This window comes from Aethina tumida, chromosome 1 (assembly GCF_024364675.1).
Source record: "Aethina tumida isolate Nest 87 chromosome 1, icAetTumi1.1, whole genome shotgun sequence".
Classification (NCBI taxonomy): Eukaryota; Metazoa; Arthropoda; class Insecta; order Coleoptera; family Nitidulidae; genus Aethina; species Aethina tumida.
Window position 1 is genome coordinate 4,895,840 of NC_065435.1, and position 26,080 is coordinate 4,921,919.

Genomic DNA, 26,080 nt, shown 5'->3' on the forward strand with positions numbered 1-26,080 from the left:
ATAAACAAAAAATAGTGTATCGTGTTGCCAGGCCATATGATTTATTTGATTTATTTATATAATATTACAATTTTTATTTTGTAAATGGTATTTTCAGTTAGGCAAATGAATACATTATATTAATATCGCCCAAAATTTGAGAGCATTAGTTCATGTTATCAGTAGACGTTTAATCTCGTCTGGTTGACGTGACTGAATACCATGAAATATATCCGTAGTAGATTGAAACATTATTTTATTATTTAGTAGAATTAGTTTTTAATTACATTCCTGAAAAATCAATCGTTAAATTGAAATTTTATAATTTGTTGAAACGAAAATATAGATAAAAAATAGACGGATATTTTTTACCAATAATGTTGTTATCTTATATGAGAATCATATTGTTTCAAAATTGTTATCACAAAAAATGTAATTAATAGAAATCATTCAATATAACAGTGAATTATTGATAAAATCTAAATTAAAATTTATTTCTAGATAATGAACATGAACATGAATAATATGGAACTAAACAAATACACAAAGAATGATATTTTTATAAAATTATATTTTCACTTCAGAATTGTAAATTTGATATATACATTCATTATTTAATTGTCTCAAAAGGTTTATTTAAATATATAATTGTTTATAAAATTTTGAACAGTCACAATTATATATAATTGGTTAAAAATTTCGACAATTCGACAATTTTACGTTTATATCTCCATTGTACAGAAAATTGCTTTCAAATATTATAATTGACTAAATTGTTCACAAAATTCCTTTTAAGTTCAGAAACTCTTTAAATTGTACATAAAATAGTTCAAAAAGTGTCTAAATTTTCTACTTATACTGGTATCAAGTTTAGAACAGTCAAATTTTTATAAAAATATATTTAGGAAATTTAAATTACACTTTTTAGTGTCTAAAATTACTGCTCTCAGGTTTAGAATTGTCTAAATTCTACATAAATGTGTTTAAAAATTTTAAAATTATAGATAAAATAGTTTAGGAAGTTAGTGACTCCTTTTATTATATAAAATTGCACAAAAATTATGAAAATTTTTTAAATTTTATAAAGGCCTGCTTATGAAATTTGGGCATGTTTAAAATCTATGTAGAATTTTTTATTAAATTTAAAACTGTCTCTGTTGTTTATAAAATTGTTTTAAAATTTCACGATTAATTAAATTTTACTATAAAATGTTTGGGAAGTTTAAAACTTTTTAAATTGTACATAAAAAGCATAAAATATGTCTAAATATTCTCGTATCAAGTTAATTTCTATACATATGTAATTAGGAAATTTTAAAACTTCTTAAATTATATATAAAATGTCTTAAAAAGTGTCTAAAATTTCTAAAGCACTGCTCTCAGGTTTAGAATTGTCTAAATTCTATACAAATGTGTTTAAAAAGCTTAAAACTGTTTAAAATTATACAAAAAATAGTTTAGAAAGTTAATGACTGCTTTTATTATGTAAAATTGCTCAAAAAGTTTGTCAGTTTTTTAAATTTTAGAAAGACTTGCTTATGAAATTTAGGTGTGTTTAAAATATACGTATATTCTCTCATTTGTACAAATACTATAATGTACATAAATTACTGTAAACGTTTCACGATAAATTAAATTTCACATAAAAATATTTGGGAAGTTTAAAACTTTTTAGCGTAATTAGACTTAGAGTCTAAATTCTATACAAATATGTTTAGGAAGTTTAAAACTGTTTAAAATTATACACAAAACAGTTTGAGAAGAAACTCAAATTGTATGTCTAAATTCTAAGCAGACATATAAAATTGTTAAAAAATTTGTCAATTGTTTAAATTTTATTGACATATAATAGAAACTTATAATATTAAAATGTATATGAATAACTTAAAAAGTGTCCTCTGTGAAGCTTAGAACTATTTAAAATCTGTATAGACATATTTGGGAAATTTAAAACTGTAAGATTGTACACAAAGTTGTATAAAACGTTATACAGAATTACCTATGAATTTCAAAACTGTATATTATCCTCAAGATTGTTTATTATATATTTGTAGTTCTATATACCATAGAACTACTATAATAATTATTCAGAACTACAAAGAATATAAATCATTTTATTAAGACTTTAATAATAAAAGCAGGTTTTAATTTCTCAGGCATGGGGCTGGCATGGCCTGTCCAGGTGCGGTTCCTGCACTTGGCGATCATCGTCCTGGCACTGCTGACTTTGGCCATCTTCCTCTCGTACACCAACACCAGTCAGCTTCACACAACGGCAACGCCGACCAGAAGCCTGATGACACTGGAGCGCTTCCTGCGAACGAACGCGACGGCCGCCCAACCGGAGCAGGCGGCGCTCAAGAACGACGCGTCGCCACACAGTGCCACACCGGAAGATCCGATCGTCCAACCGGTGGTGACGTCTAATCACAGTGCCAGCGGGAACGGCAGTCAGCCCGACCTGACCAGAGGGGTGCCGGCCGAGTTGATCTACCAGGCAGGACACGTGGACATGAGCCAGCAGGTCTGTCCGGAACTGGGGAAGAACATCAAGCTGTTGATATGCATCACATCCGCGCCGAGTCATGAGAGTGCCAGATTAGCTATTAGAGAAACCTGGGGCCACTACGCCATCAGGAAGGACGTGGCCATCGCCTTCATGCTGGGCTCCACGTCCGACGAAACGCTCAATACTCGATTAGATGCAGAACAGGATCTGTACGGTGATATTATTAGGGGAAAGTTTATAGACACTTATGACAATTTAACGCTAAAGACAATCTCGTTGCTCGAGTGGGTGGACAACTACTGTCCGAAAGCAGCTTTCGTACTTAAAACCGACGACGACATGTTCATCAACGTGTCGCGTCTGCTCGCCTTCCTGTCCAAACACAAGCCGGACCAGCGTGCCATCTACGGCCGACTGGCGAAAAAATGGAAGCCGATCAGGAACAAGAAGTCCAAATACTACATCTCGCCACAGCAATACAAACCGTCAGTATTCCCGGACTTCACGACCGGTCCCGCTTACCTCATGCCCGCTCAACTATCCAAAGAATTGTACACGGCCGCCCTGAACCACACCTACTTCAAGCTGGAGGACGTGTTCGTGACCGGCATCGTGGCGAACGGGCTGAAGATCAAACGCGTCCACGCGCCGGAGTTCCTCAACAAGAAGGTCTCGTTCACGCCGTGCAACCTACAGAAGGCGATCAGCTTCCACATGGTGAAGAGTAGCGAACAGTACGATCTGTGGAAGAGGCTGCACGAGGTCGCCAAATTTTGCAAGACCTGAGGCTGGCGTGAACGCGGTCGCAACGACGACGATCAGGGTCACTCAAGTGCGGCGGCGGATAGCTCAAAAGTGCTGATAGAGATCAGAAATTCACAACGTCAGGGTTAGTTTCATTCGGCGGTGCTAGTCAATTGGATCGAAACTGATTTGATTGCTGTCGAACTCGAATCATAGCCTGTTTCAAAGCGATGTAATGTTTTTATTATTATCATTATTATTATTTACTTGGTCCTCCACAATTTTCATCACAAGTAATTAGCATTTATTGTTGCATAATTGTCTGAAAATGTATCATATGATTTTACAACAACAGACATATTTTTATTTATTTACTCATCGTATAGACTGTTTTTTTATTTTAAGTTGCATTTTATTATTTTATTAATCAGTATTTTTTATTTATAACATTTAAGTATAGAAGTCTGAAGAACAATTCGTATTTAAAACTGTTTTATCCCACCTAAACTTGCTTAGAACGTAATTTAACCTGAATATATGTTTCAAAGTAAGAAAATAAACAGGTCAGATAAATGGTTGGTAAATGTTTCTTAATTCTGTAACAAAATTAGATTTGAAATCATGCTTCTGTTGATGGTCCACATTCCTGAAATTTGATTTCGACTAAATAGTATTCCCCAGCGGTATTATTAAAATTGAAGTATTTATCCAATAACAGTATTTAAATTGAAAATTGTGTATTAACTGGAGAGACGAACGACCACTAAACAATCTGTGTTATCACTATTGAGCTAATCGTCGTACTGTCGCATCACCTCATGTAAATTATTGAAATCGCGTTTTTAAGTAACTTTTTGAAAACAATCAAGGCCGGTTGTCCAAGGAACATTTTAATCATTAAGAAGTTAGACGTGTTATCCCTCTAAGTAGACTCAGGTTTTTCTTTGAGAAGCCCAGAGTTACGCTCTTGTATCTTTCGAACAGTTTATAGCGTGCCTTTTTAATATTATTAGAAGTTTTAGCACGTTTTTTAGATGTTTTTCGAAGTCCGTATTCTTAAAGTAATAAATAAATGTATCTCGATGTATACCGTAATAATCTACTAATGCAGCTCATGTGAAACGCAACCGGCCTGTACATAATCGTGGAATCATCTCAGAAAAAACTACTCGTCATTATTTATGCTACTCAGCGGTTTTGATGTCATTTTATTTATATGGATTATTCTATGTTACAAAAAATCATTTTGTTTAATCATTCAACAGCATTAACGATACTTCTATGAGCCCTGTCTATATAAGTATATATTCGTTTATAAACAGGGTTCTTTACAACTAGGGTATTATATGAAATGTATGTTATTTTTGTAATGAACAGTATTTTATTTTAAGTTAAATTATTAAATACTTTTATTCCTGTTAGGTTAAGAATTATTAAACTGGGCATCACAAAAGTAAATGAATCAACAGATATATACTCAATTAATAAAGCTGTGAAACCTGCTATTAAAGTAGACTAATTTATATAAATACAAAAAAAATATTTTGTACATATATAAGAATTTTAGGCATTCGTTTTTATATTTTATGTATAAAGGATGAAATAATAAAATTATTGTAAACATTTTGTTGTTCTTTCTTTTGTACATCTACTATAATACAGTAAAATTGATGTATTTATTTATATTTAACAGGCCATAATAAAATAGAAAAACTTAATTATCCTCATTCTGGATGGGACGATATTCAAACGTATTCACTTCTTCTAACACTAATTCTGAAACAAAACAAAAAATGATCAAATTATCGTTCATAAAACAAATCAATAATTTTAGTATTAAGTTATCAGGTAATAACACCAACAAAGTAATATCATTTATATACAGGGTGACTCACTTATATTATTCATTACAAGTTTATGGAGAATGGAAAAAGGTAATGATTTGAAATTTTTAAAGTAATTTACATTGACTTGAACTACTTTTCTAATTTACTTTGAACAAAATTTTATTTCCGGTTTCGCCGGAAGTAGGTAGCATAAACTTTGTAATTTTCAATGGATACCCTGTATATTTTTAGATTTTTAAATTCTACATATAATTGCAAATAAAATGGCTATACCATGTCCTATATCTAAAGCCAATTTATTATTTTTTTATGATTGATGGTCTAACTAAAATGTCTATAAAACTATTATTTTGTTGTTGGAAAGTTCATTTTTGACATGCATGGTAAACTAGGACCATCGTATAGACCAATAATTTTCAAAATATATTTTTGAGGCAAAACTTAGGAAGCAATTTAAAGATGACAATTAAAAATAAACATAATATGTATCAACCTTCTTATTGATTGGGTATTCTACTAACAACTGTGTAAACGGTCTTCGTACTCTCACAATCTTCAGCATTTAGTGCGTACTATCAAAATCAAATGGTCAAAAGATAAGACAGTAAAATATTTAAAGAGGTAAATAGTGTGGAAAAAGTCTTAATACACAAATGAACAGGTTCAAAGATATGGAAATTAATTATTAGTTATTTATTATTGTACAAAAACAAAGTTACAAAAGATGTTCAAACAACCTTCTATAACTAGACAGTGGTTTTCAAATTCTTTCTAAAACCTTCACATTAGCCCAAATTTCTTGGGAATCTTTATTAACTTGTAACTGCCGCTCCTCGAAGTTATCGACAGGAGTTTCATTGACTAATCTTACAGTCTATAAATACAGAAGCCTTTCTTTCTATTTACGTGGAAATGTTTCGTCTAAATATTTTCTAATCATAATCCAAAAGTGAGCTGAAGCTTTATCATACTAGTATCACATTTGTTACTTTTGATCCAAAGGGATATCGTCCAAAAAACCTCCCATTGTATTTTGGAAAATGTTTAGGTAAGCTGCTTCTGTTAATCAGTTTGGTAGAACAAAATCTAGAAATCTGTTGCCTATAATACCTTTCAAAATTTTCTAGGTTCCTTTACAACATGGGGGCTTTTGTCAAACATGAGTATTATAAACCAATGACAAAAAACTAATTGTGCTTGATCCAATGGATTATGCTCCACTTGTGCTAGAATTTCTTCTTCTGTACCAGGTGTAGATACAGAGCTTGGCCTTCCTGATAAGTAGCACTGTGTGCTCAATAAACCAGTAACCAGCAAAGTCTAGCGAATTCTTTCAAAGATAAGAAGCGACGGGAGTAAGCCTCACCATACATACGAAATGATTCATTGACAATTCCATTAGAACGACCATACATAAAATACATTCTACATTAATGGTAAACAATCCTAGCACAAAATATCACCCATGTATGACAAAAAATGAGTTTTTATTGTTATAAAAAGGAATATTCTTCCATTATCTCCGAAACCGTTCATTTAATTGCTTATTTTGGTTCACACTGTTACCCCTTTCAATATTTTACATAGTATATACTTCATTCATTTAATATTCTTATGAATGTATGTTTCTAAACTTCTTAAATTTTGAAATACAGAACGATATTCGTAAGTTTTCATTGTCTAGTAGACTGCAAAAAAATATATTAATTATCCTCAGTTCGGATCTAAATCCAATTGGACACTTATAAAACGACATGGAATCTCGATTAAAACACCAAAAACCATAAAATTTAGATGAATTATGATTACTAATTGGAGTCGTGGGAGTTAGTTTCAAATGACTGTTGCCAATATCTTGTAGAATTTAAACCTCGACATTTATAGGCGATTATATTATTTTAAATAAAATATTTTGTTTGAATTTAATTATAAATGTGCATTTCCGTGTTATTTTTCTGACTAGAATATGCATTGTAGATATGTACAAAATTTCATCAAAATCTCTAGTGTGGTAACATAGATATTATAAAAAAGATTTTTATTAATTTAAGGCGTTTAGGACATAGGTTCATACATTTTTTTTTTTAAAATGAGCTCAAGAATAGTCTCTTTAAATATTTTATCCTATTTTTGGATACTAAAGAATTATTGCAATACCTTTCCATTTTTCAACGGAATAATCTTTATCCTCGATGCTTTGATCGAAGGGTGACGACACAGGTTCGTCGTTCGGATCCGCATAGGCCGTCAGATACGGATGCGCCAACGCTTGTTCGGCCGTTATGCGTTTGTCGCTATCAATTTCGAGCATCAGTGCCAACAGATCTATAGCCTGCGGATTTGCGCCGACGAAGTACCGCGTCAAATCCTTCTTAGCGATCGGCTGGAGCGATCTAATGTAGCTTCGTGCACTTTCCGATGTGATTTTTTGCATGAACTCCTCGCAAGGCGTGCCGAGGATCTCCATTATTAAATTCAGCTGGTGAATGTCTGGTTAGCCGTAAGAATTAAATACACAAATTGTGCTTCGCTTTGTTAGATGTTGGTTGTTGTAAGTAAATGAATTAAAAAGGATACGATCAGTTCCTGGGAATAGGGTGCGTCCAGTGAGAAGTTCGGCCATAATGCAGCCCACTGACCAAATGTCGACTGTTTGATTGTAGTGCATCCAATTGAGCATGATTTCCGGCGCCCTGTACCATCTGGTGGCCACGTAACCGGTCATCTCGGTCTCTGTCGGTCTTGCCAAACCGAAATCCAATATTTTCAATTCACAGTCTTCGTTCACGGCGATGTTTGATGGTTTTAAATCCTGACAAAATTATTTCGTAATAAAATATACCTCTGTTAACTAAGACAATAATTTACCCTATGTATTATTCCTGCTGAGTGTATGTATTTCAACCCTCGAAGTATTTGATATACTAGGAATTGTACGTGGTCGTCTGTGAGTTTTTGTGTTCGAATTATGTTATTGAGATCCGCTCCCATCAAGTGTGTGACTAGATACATCTAAAAATAAAAGAAAAAATATTTAAAGAATGTCCTCATATCCTAAATTTCACTAATACGTGCATTCTAAATTAAATTTATTCAACACATTTTAAATGAGTCAAAAATGTATATAGTTTTTACTATATAACAAGTAAATAAAATATTTTTTAGTTTGTCTTTTATGGTGTTAACCACTGAGAATATTTGGACTTATTATCATGAATAGAAATACATGTAACTGGTAAATTATTGTAGCAAATTGTTCCATTATCATCTCCCCTTATATTTAATTGATCTATTTTACTAATAATTTTTTATAATAGTCACGACGAACATATTGTTTACTTACTATCTTGAATTCATGACTCTAAAATTTGCCAAAATTCTGGATAATATTTAATATATTTTTGTGCAAACTTGTTCGAATAATCTGTGTGTGTGCCGTTTCATGTTTGTTAATAACATTGTAAACCATTTTTCGAGAGCATCTCAAGTTTTTAGCCATGTCAGCAATACTTAGACCTTGATGTTTCATGTTAGTTATTATTTCCCCCTTCTCTGGCATGCAGTCTTTCTTACTACCCACTGAAAGTGAGTTTAGTTTTAAAATAATATAAATCCTATTAAGCATACATTAATTATTATTAAGAGCACTGTCAAATACTGTCATAAAATATATTTGAATGTTGTATTTCTTTAGCTAACCAAATTAGAATAATATGTGTAAATCCATTTACTATATGATATATCTTTCAAAATGTTTAATTTTAAATTCTAGCAACAACTGTATATTATTTTTCTAATATTCATTATCTAAATTAACATTATTTTGAAAGATATTTTAGATTAATATTTTGTTTTTTATTAATAGAACTCATTATAAACTGTAAAAAGTCAATTGAAAAATTTTTTAAATTATTATTGTGTTATACCTTCTGTAGCCAGACAAGTAATACTTGGATAATTATCAATTTTTAATATAAAACTCTATCCAATTGGATAATTAAACCTGCCTTACTTAATATCACCAAAAAATAAATTCTCTATCATTATTTGAGACTGCTTTTGTTAATTATTTAAAACAATTGTTTGCTTTTTATTAATGATACCACATAAATAGTAAAAAAATAAAAAAACTATTTAAATTATTTTTATCTAATCCTTTTGTATCCCGGCAAGATACCTTTAAAATAAACATTACCTGGTTAATTAACAATTTTTAACATAACCGGCTCCATTCAATTTCAACAAAAAAATTCTAATAATAGTTAGGATAAACATGTAACGTGTACCCAAATATGTTTGCCCATTAATCAATCATGTTTAATATAGCGTCAATTTACCGATAATAAACAAATAAATATTGATGCGAACCTGTGTGTTATCGTGCTGCGGGTAAAATACGTCGAGTAAACCTATCACGTTTTCATGTCTCATGTGTTTGAGCAACTTCAATTCTCTGTAGGTACGTTTTGCGTGGACCGCCGACTGGAACGGCCGCGCCAACTTCTTTATAGCCACCCGCTGCTTCGTCACAGAATCCAACGCTGAACTGGAATTGTATTTAATTAAATAATAATTTAATCTGTAATTAACTATCAAATAAATATCGTGGACCAGATAAAAGTAAAATCTGTTTTACTAGGCTCCAGTTAACATATTATTTCTAGTAAAACAAATAAAATTGATTGTGATAATTTAAAATTACTAAAGAGATAACATAAAATAACTGGGTTATACCATATAATTATCAATTGTATTACAGTATAATTGTTCAGAACAATATTGAGATTATAATAAAATGTCATTGTTTAAAATTTAATGGATAACCAAAACTGTATTTATTAATTTAAATAACTACCAAGAGTATTGTGAGTCATAAGTAATTTTAAATAATAATAAAAATTAAAATACATTTTATTTTCCTAGAAAGTAACTCATACAAATGATAACATTATAAGGCATACGTGTAAACAAGTAATTCATTAAAATGAACTGTGCAAACATGCTGTGTACCACCTCAATTAATAAACTATTAATAAGCACAATTGCAAATGATTAGTCTAAAAATAAACACAAGACTACACAAGGTGTTTAACTGGAGTCCACCAAGAATGTTCAATGTAACAAAGCTTTTTAATATCACATCAAACTAAATGGTGGTAAATACTTCATCAACGTTCATATTAGTTAGAACTGATTATTCAGCATAACATATTAAGAAAAATCAGATTTTCTAACACCATTTAATTGAAAATAAAAATTGTGATCTTCCTTAATGAAAAGCACTTAAATTCACAAATGTAAATAATTCCACAGTGTGAAAATAATGAATACTTGAATATTACAGCTAAAATAAAATATACAATATGGTAAACGCATAAACAATTGATTAATAAACATATTTATTTCCTCATTAAATTTAACAAAATTTCTCTTCATTTATTTGTGAACAATTTAAATTAAGTACTGTGAGGAAGACTGAATAAATCATTAGTTTTTAACCAAAAAAGAATAATAGGTTTATGCAGTTACAACATTAATTTGTAAACACAAAAAACACTTTATGAAATATAAGGAAGTGTCACATATTTTTATAATTAAATCATTACAGCTGGCTGAACAAACTTATTATTGAAATAATGTGGATATTCAACTTATTTAAGTGCCAGCTTCTGGAATATAATTATAACACTATAAATATGTCGAATTAGCATTAATAGCAAAGATTAATAAACATAAAACACATGATGTCCATGTATTTCTTTTTTTTACACATAAAAATGAGAACTTTGTAACTCCTATATGTAGACAAGTAATTTATTAAAGGAACTGTGTAAACATACTCATGTACTACCTCAATTAATAAACTATTATTATGTGCAATTGCAAATGATTGGTTTAGAAACAAACACAAGATTGTATGCATGAAAACAAGGTATTTAAATGGAGTCCAACAAGATTTTTCAAAGTGACAAAGTTTCTTAAAATCACACCAGAATAAATGATGCTAAATGCTTCAGCAATGTTCACATTACTTAGAACTGATTACTCTGCATAATACGTTAAGAAAAACCAGGTTTTCTAAAACCACATTTAATTGAAAAGAAAATTATAAGCTTCCTTGAAGAAAAATACTTAAATGCACAATTGTAAATAATTCCAAAGTGTGAGAATAATAAATATAAAAATATTATAGTATAAATAGAAACAACGAGTCAATAAACTTATTCTATTTTTTGGTAAATGCAAAAATAAAATAAACAGTACGGTAAATGCATAAACAATTGGTTAATAATCATAAATTAAACAAAATACACCTACATTTACTTATGAACAGTTTAGCAATAAGTACTGTGAACAAAAATATTTTATAATTAATGTCCAATTAGACTCTCAAGAAGACTAAATAAATACCTATTGTTTAACCAAAAAAAAATAATAGGTTTACGTGGTTACAACATTAATTTTTAAACACAAAAAATGAATTATGAAATACAAGGAAGTATTACATATTTTTATAATTAATTCATTACACCTGGTAGAAAAAACTATATTAATAAAATAATGTGGGTATTCAACTCATTTAAGTACCAGCTTCAGTAATATAATTATAAAACAATATAAATATGTCGTAACAGCATTAATTTGTAAAAGCAAAGATAAAGAAACATAAAACACATGATGCCATGTATTTTATTTCTTCTAGAAGAACAAATGAAAACATTGTAAATCATATGTGTAAACAAGCAATTTATTAAATAAACTGTGTAAACAAGCTCATGTACCACCTCAATTAATAAACTATTATTATGCACAAATGCAAATTATTAATCTAAAAATAATTAATACCATATTTACGAAAACAGTGTCTGAGTCCAATAGGACTTTTCAATGTGACAATTTTCTTAATCTCACACAAATAAATGACGCTAAATACTTCAGCAATGTTCATATTAATTGGAATTTATTATTTGGCACAACATGTTAATAAACACCAGCATTTTATTTAACTATTCAGTGTACAAAATTATGGTTGTACATTTATCAGGGTAAACACACAAACAGAAAAAAAAAACTTTGTAAACAGTCAATTGGCAAAATAAAAATTGTGGCATCTATTGTAGAAAAGCACCTGAATGCACAATTGCAAATAATTAAGGTCTAAAAATAATCAATACAAAAATATTCTGGCAATAACAGAAACAGTGAGTCAATAAACCTATTTAATTTTTAGGGAAATGCAAAAATACAATGCAAAATTATTCATTTGTTTTTTTTTTTAACAACCTGACGTTCCACGCATTTGTAATCAAATTTACACATCCACAAGATTTCTAATTTAGTAGGTGAAGGATTAAATTTAAAATCCTAACCTATATTCCAAACATTTATTGATGCTGGCAATCGGAAAGTCGTAAAGAATTTAACGTAACTGTTGTGCCAACAGACAATAATGCCTTAACCCATTAATTACAATTAGCCTGATTATTGCATTTTAACCTCGACAACATAAAAAAAATAAATATATATATATATACACATAGGTAGGTGTCGCACATACCAAACTTGTCCGTATGCTCCGCAACCAACGGCCGAAAGCATTTGGTATCTTTGGGGGACCTCCCAAACGGTCCTGTTGACTTCCACCTTGTGAAAATTGGCCATATTTCAACCACCAGAAAACTAAAATCGAAGAAAAACTAAAGCTGCACTAAAACAGGAGACCAATACGCAACAACTACATTTGACGGCTGCTTGTAGAATGAGATAGCGCTACAAATACATTGTCATATTTGAACTTGAATCAATTTTTACCGCTGCACACACATTCTCTAATTATCATGAAACCTTTCAATTACAACGGACAATACTGATTCGATATTATGGGAGGGTTGTATGCGAACGTTTTAATTAGCTAAATTAGTCAACAATTAGTAGGGTGGGGTGCTGGCTTTTCTGCGTATGTGGGTGAAATTGGAATTGTTGCCATTTAAACGGTGCTTGAGTGGATGTCAACTCAGGAATTTCGTAACGGCGTTGCCTCAGTTTGAAATTTACCCCTTGAAGGCTCAATTTTAAGTCGACACGTTGACCAATAGGGAGTCCACGTGTTATGCAACCCAGATTACGCTGTATTGTTTAAACTGTTATGGGCTTATTTTGTGCACTTAACGTCTGTAAACAACAAATATTATGCCAAGTCGTAATGCGTTCTATTTATTTTTGTACGGAAATTCTTCCAAAAATACGATAAGGAATTTCAGTTTGTTGTATATACAAGGTGGCCTATCTAATAGGTACCGTGGGGTATTACAGATTGGAAAAGAACTTTTTGAGACAATCCACCCCCTAAGTGGGGTGTCATCCCCCAGTTTTTTTCTAATATTAATGGGGGTCAAGTGAAATTATCAAATGAAGTATTACTAGTCACCTTAAATATCCTAACAGGTTGTCGAGTATGCTAGCAAAAGTTGAACAACAGAGACCTGACGTAATAATAATTATTATTTATGTCCTTAAATTTCTTATTTCATAAATATATTTGCTGTGAATAAAGCTGATATAGTATGACAAAAATAATAATCATTAACTGTGTCAAGTGAAATTATCAAATGAAGAATAACTAGTCACCTTAAATATCCTAACAGGTTGTCGAGTATTCTAGCAAAAGATGAACAACAGGGATCTGATGTAAAAATAATTATAATTTATGTCATTAAATTTCTTATTTCATAAATATATTTGCTGTGAATAAAACTGATATATTATGACAAAAATTATAATCATTAACTATGTCAACTGAAATTATCAAATGAAGAATAACTAGTCACCTTAAATATCCTAACAGGTTGTCGAGTATTCTAGCAAAAGATGAACAACAGGGACCTGATGTAAAAATAATTATTATTTATGTCCTTAAATTTCTTATTTCATAAACATATTTGCTGTGAATAAAACTGATATATTATGACAAAAACAATAATCATTAATTATGTCAAGTGAAATTATCAAATGAAGAATAACTAGTCACTTTAAATAACCTAACAGGTTGTGGAGTATCCTAACAAAAGGTAAACAACAGGGACCTGATGTAAAAACTATTATTTATGTCCTTAAATTTCTTATTTCATAAATATATTTGCTGTGAATAAAACTGATATATTATGACAAAAATAATAATCATTAGTTATGTCAAGTGAAATTATCAAATAAAGAATAACTAGTCACTTTAAATATCCTAACAGGTTGTCGAGTATCCTAGCAAAAAATGAACAACAGGGACCTGATGTAAAAATAATTATTATTTATGCCTTTAAATTTCCCATTTTGTAAATATAATATAATTGATAATAACAGTGATGTATTATGTCAAGAAAAATTATTAAATGTAAAATAGTCACTTTGTATATCTTAACAGGTTGTTAGTTATCCTAGCAACAGATAAATAAAATAATTGTTAATTATACCTTTAAATTAATATGATCACATCAATACCTCGAAAGACACCTTATAAAATTAATACCTTTGAACTTGAAATTGTTTAATCATGGATTAAAACTCTTATCTTTGTAAAATTAGTTATTTAGTTTCTAAACTGTAAATTTAGTTTCGTTTCGGATAATTATTAATATAATGACACTAAACGGATAACAATGAACAATAAAATTGTTTAACAAGAAAATAGCTTTGTACTTTCGTTGGTTTATGGTTGTTTATTAAAATAAATGTAAATTTATTTAGGTTTAAGCGGAGATAACAATTTAAGTGAGTGTTTGATGTTTATTTATATATGTATTATTTTTGAACTAATTAAAAGTGTCTGAAATTTTTATTGTTTGTTATTGTTATCAAAACTAATAAATAAGGAATACGTTTCGAAAGTCGAACGGTGTCTGATCAGATCAGAAGAAGTAACTTTTTGTGCTCCCCCCATAAACACCACATGCCGCGCAGACTCGCATCTGTCATTCCGTAAATTCCCAAATGCTGTAGAATCTCTAGCATCCGAAACCAGTAGCCAAGTAGTCTCGTTTCATCTAGATTTTCATTCGCATCACATAAACACAGACGATTAAAATCGCACACTTCGTTTCGTTTACATAAAAATAAAAACAACAATAACAATATCATGTTTTATTATGGAATTTCGCAACGGTTCTAAATCTAATCGAACCAATTCCAATGAATGGATGATGTTCGTATGGTTGGTTGGTTCCGGTCGGTTTTGGATAAATGAGGGGGGATATTCGCACAACTAATTGCCGGACTAGCGTTTAGTTATAATTTACATTTGCCATGTTCATTTTTACGTTTATACTTTAAATTAACGCTAATTAAAACCAGACATGACAGTGTGCTTCCGAGTTTCATGGACCTTGGTTTTTATCATTTTCCTGGGAATTATTTTAGGTAAATATCAATCATTTTTATTTTATTTATTTATTCATATTTATTAATTTATTAACAGTATTAGTAATTTACACAATATTTATTTATTTATTTTTTAATTTTTTTTAACCATAATGTTTTTTGGAAAAATTTAAACTAGAGTATATTCAACTAACGTAACTTTTATTGAAGAAAAAACACTTAACTCCATTATATTATTTATTTTTTTGAACTGAAAGTAAAAGTTAACGGTTAAAATTAAAAATCAAAACTTTCAAGTCATTAATTAATTAAAAAAAAAATATTTTAATCCGCTTCGAAAAAGTTTATTTAAGTTTCAAATTTTCTGACTAAAAAAAAAACAAATCTAAATAATGCGAGAGGATGTTTATTGATTGCCTCGGATGTTTGTTGTTTGTTTCAGTTGAGAATGGATTGGCCCTAAAGTGCTATGTCTGTGGGGACCCGGATAGAAGTTGCAATGGTTTCGACCCCTCAAATCCAAAGTACATAGAAGATTGTTCCGAGAACGACAAATCATGCTTCCGGATAATGGACGGTGAGTTACTTTTTGTTTGGTTTTAGAGTTGGTTATTTAATTTATAAAAAATCGAGATGGATTTATTTATATATGGAACGCATCTGTTGTGTCATTTTTATAATATTAATAGTTATGATTAAAAATAATTTTCGACGTTCAAAATTGTAAAATATATTTTGGTGTATTTATATAAATGTAAACCATTAATAAATCACAGAAATTAGGGTCAAGAAAATTAATAACAACAACAATTTTCGTACTTTATTGTGTCATAAATTAATGTTATTGTTATTAAATGTCTAAAAACATTACAGTATGGAACGAACGGATTTTTAAACACAAAACAAAACAAAAATAAATTTTTCTATTTAAAATTTTTAAATGTCTGTTTCGTATAAGGAAAACATTTATTCGACTACTTTGGTATGAAATAAACAAATTTTATTGTTCTATTAAATTTTTATTATTTATCATCAAACCTTTTTTACATAGAAGTTCATCTCATTCTTTAGAAATGTATAAAAATATCAACAAAATTTCGTTTTTATATTTCAGGACCTCATAATTCAAGATAAATATATTTTAAATGACCCTTTAGTATAAGAAAAATATTTATTGAACAACCTTTAAATGAAATAATCAAATTTTATTGTTCCATTAAATTTTATCATAATTCATTCCTTTGGAAATATCAGTTCATCTAAACCTGTCATAAATTAATGTTATTGTTATTAAATGTCTAAAAACATTACAGTATGGAACGAACAGATTTTTAAATACAAACCAAAACAAAAATAAATTTTTCTATTTAAAATTTTTAAATGTCTGTTTCGTATAAGAAAAATATTTATTCGACTACTTTGGTATGAAATAAACAAATTTTATTGTTCTATTAAATTTTTATTATTTATCATCAAACCTTTTTTACATAAAAGTTCATCTCATTCCTGAGAAATGTATTGAAATATCATTAAAATTTTATTTTTATATTTGAAGACCTCATAAATCATGACAAATCTTTTAAATAACAATTTCGTATAATAAAAACACTTATTCAATAACTTTTGAATCAAATAATCAAATTTTATTGTTCTATTAAATTTTATCATAATTAACTTCTTTAGAAATATAAAAAATTCATCTAAACTTTGTTTTTACATAAAAGTTCATCTCATTCCTGAGAAATATATAGAAATATCATCAAAATTTTATTTTTATGTTTGAGGACCTCATAAATCAAGATAAATATCTTTTAAAGGACATTTTCGTATAAGAAAACCATTTATTCAACAACTTTTGAATCAAATTTTATTGTTCTATTAAATTTTATCATAATTTATTCCTTTAGAAATATCAAAAATTCACCTAAACTTTGTTTTTACATAAAAGTTTATCTCATTTCTGAGAAATGTATAGAAATATCATCAAAATTTTATTTTTATATTTGAGGACCTTATAGATCAAAATAAATATTTTTTTAATGACAACTTTATATAAGGAAAATACTTATTCAATAATTTTCGAATCAAATAATCAAATTTTATTGTTGTATTAAATATTTATCATAATTCATTTCTAGAAATATAAAAAATTCATCTAAACTTTGTTTTTTCATAAAAGTTTATCTTTTTCAACAACTTTTGAACCAAATAAACAAATTTTACTGTTCTATTAAATTTTTATGATAATTTATTTATTTAGTAATATTAAAAATTCATCTAAATCTTGTTCTTACATAAAAGTTCATATCTTTTATTAGAAATGTATAAAAACATCAACAAAATTTAAATGTTATATTTAAAGACCTCATAAATCAAAATAAATGTCTTTTGAATGACAATTTATTATCCTATTAAATTTTCATGATAATTTAATTATTGGAGAATCTCAAATATTCATCTAAGCTTTGTTTTAATATAGAAGTTCATCCCTTTCTTAAGAAATTTATAGAAATATCAACAAAATTTTTGTTATGTTCAAAAACCCCATAACTTAAGATAAATGCCAATTTCGTATAAGAAAAACATTTAATACAATTGAACAAACTTTTTATGATGATTTATCTATCTGTAAATATCAGAAATTCATATAAACTTTTTTTTATATAAAAATTCATCCCCCTAAATATAAATAGATAAAAATGTGAACAAAATTTTATTGTAGTGTTTGAAAACCCCATAAATCAAGATAAGATATTTCCCCATTTAATTTCCTATACACATTCACTCCCTCATATTTGTACAGAAATCAACCCCTGATTACTAAAAGTGCTTCCCGTCGTTTCATCTGTCCCAATAAGCTTCAACCCACCAAAGTTTATGTATAAATCGATTATACGGCTAAACTTTTATTTGTCCACGAATCTTAAGAGTCGTTAAACAAATATGAAACATGAGGATGAAATTAAGAAAGCGAGACGGAGCGAAAGAGTAAAACTAGTCGGATAAGATTAAAACATAATAAATTCCTTACCGGTGGCACATCATTTTAATCGAGCGGAACGTTATAAAAGTCTTTAATTACAAAATACTCGTGGGAATCGTGAAAATTTGAAACATGTGATTAGCATTTTGTAACTTAATGCGCGGCCTTTGTAACGAACTTCGGTGTATTTTTACATCCGAATCACTCCCACCCGCTTCAATTAGCCGCAATTTAGCCAGATTCAGAAGACTTTGTTGTTACTGTTAAACGAGACGAATGATTTTCAGGCAACGTTACGAAAAGATCATGCGACCCGAATAAAATCAACGATTGCCAAAAGGCGAACCAAGTCGAATACTGTTATTGCTCGAAAGATCTGTGCAACGGTGACCAGCTTCTGGAAACCACCGACGACGAGGACATATTGGAAGGGAGCGGGTCAAATAAATTATCCAAAGAGATTGTTGCAACAACCACGGTAACCACGGTTACGCAAAAAACTAGCCGAGCCAGTATTAAAAATGTTAACGGTTATTTTGTTGTATTTATCGGTATTACCAGTATTATAGAAGTATTATTTATGTAGCAGTAGCTTTTATGTGGTTGTGGGGAATTTTTATACCAAAGCAGTGTCAATTATCTTGATATCGATTACGTGTATGTCTGTGCCAAAATCGTGTGGGATACTACGAGGATCGTTCCGAAATTGTGCAAATTTTCTGATGAATTTCCAATTTTCTATAAAAATATGGTGCCTATCTGTATTTTATAAATAAAATAATGGTCATTATTATAGCAATAGTAATGTGTTCTAAAATGTAATATTTTCTTATTGAATTGAATTTTGAAAGGACTTTTTGTTGACTAAATGAGAAATATTTAACATTAAAACTATGTATTTCTAAAAGATGTGATGAAAATTTAGTAGATAGACTCGTCCAATAAACTAAATAACTTTGTTTGTATGGATTTTCCTGAAGAAATTTAATTTTCTAAAGTTTTTTTTCTCATATTTCCGTACCCTTTGGTCCAATTGTGTTTAAATTTGGTGTGTATTATTCTAAAATACAACTAAGTGTATTAAACTTTTTCCATAATGATAGAGTAGCTAGATTCTGGAGGTTACCCTATTTTTCTTGTCCTATTGTCTACACCACTGTATATTTTTTGAAAGTATTAACTTCTTCATATTCTTTGGACAATTTAAAAGAAAAAAGGTACCGTCTAGGGCTTATTTTCGGGGGAGGGCAAAAATAAAAGTATATATATTTTTATTTAATATTTATTTTACACAGAATACAGAAATTTAAATTTATTCAATTACAGTAATGTCATCTTCTTTTGGAACATGGTCATAAATAAAATTCTAAATTATATACTGACTTTCTTCCAAATCCATTTTCTGTTGAATCATAGGTCCGAATCTCTCACGTCCTGCGATATAGTTATCGTTAAATGAATACTTCTTGTCTAAGTAGCCTGTTCGTAGTGCATTGGAAACATCATCATTTTCGGAGGATGTCTTATTTTTGGAAAAAGACGGTAGATTCTGAGGGGTTCCTCTATTTTTCTTGTCCTATTTTCTACACCACTGTATATTTTTTAAAACTGCTAACTTTTTCATATTCTGTGGACAATTTAGAAGAAAAAAGGTATTCTTGATTAATTTTGATTATCACAGCCGTTTTTGAGATATTTCAGTTTTAATATTTGAGGAAAGTAAAAGTAATTTTCATACAAATAATATTTCAAATACATTATTTACAAACACAAGTATAATTTATTTTATATGTTCATCACATCACATCCCCTCAAAATTCTAAATCAAAACTATAAAATCATAAAGTAAAAATGCCCAAGAAGACTGTTTTTTAGTAACCTCCACTATAATTTCCATAAACCTTAAAAACTCTGCTAAAATTTCAATTTTGTCCATTAATCTTATATTTTAAAAGAAACAATTGTTCTTATTATTATATTTATATTCACTAGCTCAGATCATTAAAAATGATTCCCTAAAAAATTCCATCACAAAACTATTAAATCATAAAACAGAAATTTTTCAAATGGCCCAAGAAGGCAATTTATTAGTAACCTCTACTATAATACAGATTAAATTTGAGCACAACTGAACCAGAGAAAAAACAATTTTTGAAATTTAGAAAATAAATTTATTCAGAATTTCTTCAATATTGTACGTGTTCTGACTGTTGCCAAATTTTGACCACCTATTGAGCAATCTGGACTTGTTTCTCTTGGTCTGGTAATGATACAGTTTCAGTACTACCCATTATTAAATAATTATTATAAGCAAAAGACCACTAACAAACAATCAACTTAAATCCACAGACAATCATTGAAACATTATAAAGTAGGAAATTGCTGTAGTTTTGTCCAGATACCTAGAGGACACAAACTAACAGAAGTTACTATAATTATGGCCATTACTGAGTGTATACGTATAATTTAACATTCCATTCAATTTTAATATAATAACAGAAATACCACGGAAGACATTCACAAAAATAATTGTTACGAGTAAAAACTGGTTATTATTGCATTAATGGCAAGTTGGGGAAGTCCCAATGTTTGAATAAAACAATATTTTGTTATCTTTTATTATTATTAGTTCCAGAGAACATTGGAAATTCAACCACATAACTCATCATTTTCATGTCATGTGGGTTTGTATATTTATTAAAACATAGTGGTTATTTTTATGTATTTAAGCAACTAGATTTATTGTTGTGGCACGTTAAATCCCAACAAGAATGTTCAAATTGTCGTGGAATGTCAACTATTCGATTGTTTGACACGCCGACTTGTAACAACAGTCAAACTAGCGACAACAGCAGTTTAGTTAAGCTAAATTATTTTAGTATTGTTAGAAGTTATTACGTACGAGATTTTGTTTATTTATTGAAATATATATTATACAATTTTTTTGCAAAACTGGCTATTTTTAAAATAAAATATTATTAGCCAACATGTTTTTGTAACGAAAACTCGTATGGATGCCTATTTTTTAATATCTACAAATTCTAAATAGTTTTTATATAAGAGATAGGATTACGAAAGGTGGTATAAATAAGTTTTTAATAGCGCAGCTTTACCTCATGGGCTTTTAAATTACATTTTTATTAGTACCTCTAAAAATAATCCTACTTTTACAACTGTGATACTGTCATTACTTAAGACAACCCATGAGTATCATTATGTAATTTTATAAACAATAACACCATTATGCAATTTTGGCATTTGATGTCTGCCGTTAAACTGCAGATCTCACATGTTCTTTTATTAATAGTATTATGGGCCAATTTTTGTAACTTCTATATAAAATATTGGGAGAGACTTGCCAAAATATTATTTGCTTGAATATTAAAAGGTGCTATAACGATAATAATAGCACTGAATTTTTGCTCTAGATTTTAATATGTATGTAGATTTAAGCATATTTTTATAATATTACTGTGTAATAAAGGATGTGCTCTTACAAGCTTTAATTCGTTTTTGAAAAATGTTTATCTAGTCGCAAACACTTAAGTCACTATAAGTATACAATTTAGTTAGGTTTATACATATTTTTTACTAAATATTTTAATAAATACTCGAATTTTTATTATTGTGTTTTATTTACCAACCCGAAAATATTTTCCTCGAACCCGGTAAGTAGATTTGATTTAATAATACTCATAAATTAATCATTTTACAAGGTACATATTCAAATTTAGCATATTCGCATTAATTTACTGAGTCATTGATTCAATAATTCAGATCTGAAATCTCATAGACAAGATCTGGAGATGACATCAGTTTCTTGGTATCAATTAATTATCCTAAGACCGTTTGACTGTATTAAAACGTCGTTTTTTCACAAACAGCATTGCACATTGCAAAATGTTAAGGTTGGATTCATTTAGAGACAATGGAATAATTAATGAGACTAAATACGACAACTGTACGTTCGCCTTGGAATAAATAATTTTTTTCGACATTGCCCAGTAATTTTGTTAACAATTATGATAAAAAAAATGTGGCGTTACAAACACGTTTCGTAAAATTGGTGTGTTTGATGTAATTAGAATCTGCTTATTGGTAATTATCGGTTTTATCAGTTACTTTCGATAAAGTGGATTAAAGAGAGATAAGTGAAGTGGTGGCTTTAATTAAAAATCGATTTTCAGTGTTATGGTTAATGCGTGGCAGTAAAAGCTTTTAGATGTTTTATGCAGCAATATAATTCGAACAATATAGCTGTTTTCAATTATATGATTTTGTTGAATATATAAGTTTAGGAATAAAAATTATCCCCTCAAAATTCCAACTTAATACGACTAAATCATTAAACAAAAATTTTTCAAATGCCCAAGGAGGCAATTTTTTAATAACTTCTTCTATAATTTCCATAAAATTTAAGAACTCAACTAAAATTTCAATTTTATCCACTAATCTTATATTTTAAGAGAAAAAAATTGTCATTATTTATATTCAATAGCTCAGATCATTAAAAATGATGTCAAGAAGACAAATCTTTAGTAACTTCTACTATAATTTCCATAAAACTTAAAAACTGCTAAAATTTCAATTTTGTCCACTACCCTTATATTTAAAAAAAAAATTATATTATTATATTCATATAAATAATATATTATTTATATTCAATAAAAATTATTTAAATTGGAGATAATCTAGATCAAAACTGTGTGATTAAATTATTATGTTTTGTTTAAGATAATTCGAAGCGAAACACATTTTCATGTAAAAATACAAATAATTTATGCCTTTCAATATAAAATATATGTAAAAGGGAATACCCCATTTCCAGAAAAAAAAATGTAATGATCAATTATTATGTTCTGATGCGTTAATGTCTTGGAGTAACGTACATTGTTCGCATATTATGTATTTCTTGACACATAAATATGACATACATGTTATATATATATATATATATATATATATATTAATTTGTAAGTAATAATTTATAACTCAATTATTATTTTAATACACTTCAAAGATTAGATATTTAATAATTATATCAATATTTTTTCGTACCTGCCGTTAAAGGGTTATTCACACTTACTTACTATAACAATAACATAGACATTAATTTTAAATAATAACAAATACATTTTAAAAAATAATTAGGTAAACACGTAGACAAATTAAAAACAGTTACCAGCACTGACACAACTTCATAACCGGTTTTTAACTAATGTCAATTAAAAAGTAATACGTATTATACAAGTACATATCTAAAAATTGCAATTATAGTTAAAAACCAACGTTAATTTTCAAATAAAAATTAAAAAACCCTTTTGGAAACATTTAGGTTGGCGGCAATTGACATTTTGTATGAGTCCACGCCCACTCGCGGAGAAAGTCGTAACTAATTTGTCAATAGAAGTCAGTGGTTTATTTTATGTAAATAATTCCGCAAAAATGTCTTCAAACGAACAAAAAGCCAATCAACTAATCGCCGAAGCGGAGAAAAAGGTTTCGTCCCGCGGTTTTTTCTCATCGCTGTTCGGGTAAGCATCAAAAAATCACCCACCCCCAAAAACAATCATTGGAATCCTATTATATTTACATATTTATTTCTGTTTCGATCGAAAGGAGCTCCAGCCGTGTGGAAGATGCAGTGGAATGTTACCAGCGCGCCGCCAATTTGTATAAAATGTCCAAAAGCTGGGCACCAGCTGGCAATGCCTTTTGTGAAGCTGCCAACCTGCATATCCGCAGTGGTGCTCGACATGATGCTGCCACCAACTTCGTGGACGCAGCAAACTGTTACAAGAAGTCTGACATCAATGGTGAGTCAAGTAATATTATTGCAACTTTCCCCTTTAATAAAATTGCAGATGAATTAACAATGACAGTTGTTATTAGAACTGTCAAATGACTCATGTTTATATGTATATCCTGTTTTCGGTCTCATTTCCAATTGAACTGATTTATTTGTAACACCTAGTGGGGCTTCTATTCCTCATTGGTGATATTATTCAACTGCCATTAAATCTTTTTGAACAATTTTCTTTGTCTGTTCCGATTGGGTGACACTTGTCAAGGTGATACACATAAAATTTCTAATAGAAATTTAATACAATTAATCATGTTTATGTGTTGTTTGTAATACATTTTATTATGACATCCTTTTTAGTTTTTAAAGTAAAAGTTTTATTGTACATTTAGTCAATTTTCAAGTGATATGTTTTAATATGTTTTTGTAAACATCAGGTGACTCATGTGTTTAGTTTCAATGTGTTTTTTATGATGTAATTGGTTCATTAGTTTTACATACAAATCTTATTAGTATTTAATTAAATCGAATAAAAATTAATAGTAATTGGTAATTACTTACAGTTTCCTGCTGAGGAATTCAATAATTTTATTACATTTATTCTTAAGAAATAACAATATTTCAACATTTTCTTAGAATTTATTATGTGTTATGTAAATACGTTATGTTAGAATCAGCATTTGTAGGATTAGTTATAATCTGTATATTTATTTATAATTTATTACATATATTTGAGTTCTTGCAAATATTTGAATATGTAATACATTTTTAATAGTGGAATGATCACATAGAGTGAGTCATATTTCCTGTGAAAAATATACACCAATCCGTTGTTTATCACAAATTTTATTACCACACAACAATAAATCATTTAAAAAACAACCACACACAATACAAATTGAATTTTGCTTGCAGAGGCTGTAAAATGTTTGCTGAAAGCAATAGAAATTTACACGGACATGGGTCGGTTCACGATGGCGGCGAAACACCACCAGACCATCGCCGAAATGTACGAGACCGACGCAGTGGACTTGGAAAGGGCGGTGCAGCACTACGAACAGGCCGCCGACTATTTCCTGGGCGAGGAGAGCAACTCGTCGGCCAATAAATGTCTGCTGAAGGTGGCCCAATATGCGGCCCAGCTGGAGAACTACGAGAAGGCGATACAGATTTATCAGGACGTGGCCACGTCGGCCCTGGAGAGCTCCCTATTAAAATATAGTGCTAAGGAATATCTGTTCAGGGCGGCGTTGTGCCATCTGTGCGTGGACGTGCTCAACGCCCAGCACGCATTGGAACGTTACGTACAGATGTATCCGGCGTTCCAGGACTCGAGGGAGTACAAGCTGCTGAAGACGCTGATTGAGCACATGGAGGAGCAGAACGTGGACGGATTCACTGAGGCTGTGAAGGAATACGATTCCATTTCGCGGTTAGATCAGTGGTACACGACTATTTTGTTACGCATCAAGAAACAACTCAACGATAGTCCCGACTTGCGCTGAAATGTGTCGCCGAGTTGTATTTTGTTAATCGATAAATATAAGTTTATTTTTTGTTACTTTTATTGTTGAATCTGTGGTCTACAAATAGCACTCTACTCGTTCTCTATTACTTTGTATTTTGTATATATTCTTTATGTAATATATATTTTTTCATTAGTTTTATTATTATTATTTGATTTCCGCGTTCCAATTTGTTTCGTGTGCTATTTATAACCGGCTTATTTAATAATAGGGTAGGAGTTGCATTTCATTAGTTTTTGTCAATTGGTCATTAGGAAATTTTAATGTTAGCTAATGGTACTGAACAAAGTCAAATTATTAACATTCTCCAAGTAAAATGAC

The 26,080-nt window shown here is 29.4% G+C and overlaps 4 protein-coding genes across 7 annotated transcripts in view; 3 read left to right on the forward strand and 1 right to left on the reverse strand.

Moving 5' to 3' along the window:
* LOC109600801 (beta-1,3-galactosyltransferase 5) overlaps window positions 1-4,855 on the forward strand; it is a 20,557-nt gene extending 15,702 nt beyond the window's left edge. For 3 of the 4 annotated variants that reach the window (XM_020016982.2, XM_020016985.2, XM_020016984.2), the window contains one exon: window positions 2,136-4,855. In XM_020016982.2, the coding sequence (XP_019872541.1) occupies window positions 2,138-3,274 (1,137 nt within the window). In that variant the 5' untranslated portion in view covers window positions 2,136-2,137 and the 3' untranslated portion in view covers window positions 3,275-4,855. Of the gene's footprint in view, window positions 1-2,120 lie in introns of all 4 variants that reach the window. The other variant, XM_020016983.2, reaches the window with a different exon arrangement.
* On the reverse strand, window positions 4,405-12,854 carry LOC109600802 (mitogen-activated protein kinase p38b). Its single transcript, XM_020016986.2, has 6 exons — window positions 12,638-12,854; window positions 9,448-9,625; window positions 7,948-8,091; window positions 7,657-7,891; window positions 7,237-7,569; window positions 4,405-5,008 (listed from the first exon to the last, which is right to left on the reverse strand). Exons 1-6 carry the CDS (start codon window positions 12,739-12,741, stop codon window positions 4,947-4,949), a joined length of 1,056 nt encoding a protein of 351 aa, XP_019872545.2. The 5' UTR covers window positions 12,742-12,854; the 3' UTR covers window positions 4,405-4,946.
* Window positions 12,855-15,112: 2,258 nt separating this feature from the next.
* LOC126265293 (uncharacterized) lies at window positions 15,113-19,229 on the forward strand. Its single transcript, XM_049966257.1, has 3 exons — window positions 15,113-15,486; window positions 15,890-16,024; window positions 18,718-19,229. The coding sequence occupies exons 1-3, from the start codon at window positions 15,423-15,425 to the stop codon at window positions 19,014-19,016; spliced, it is 498 nt and encodes a 165-aa protein (XP_049822214.1). The 5' UTR covers window positions 15,113-15,422; the 3' UTR covers window positions 19,017-19,229.
* A 4,575-nt stretch (window positions 19,230-23,804) lies between these two features.
* Window positions 23,805-25,894, forward strand: LOC109600795 (alpha-soluble NSF attachment protein). The gene is made up of 3 exons (XM_020016972.2): window positions 23,805-23,964; window positions 24,050-24,246; window positions 25,149-25,894. The coding sequence occupies exons 1-3, from the start codon at window positions 23,876-23,878 to the stop codon at window positions 25,736-25,738; spliced, it is 876 nt and encodes a 291-aa protein (XP_019872531.1). The 5' UTR covers window positions 23,805-23,875; the 3' UTR covers window positions 25,739-25,894.
* The last annotated feature ends 186 nt before the right edge of the window (window positions 25,895-26,080 follow it).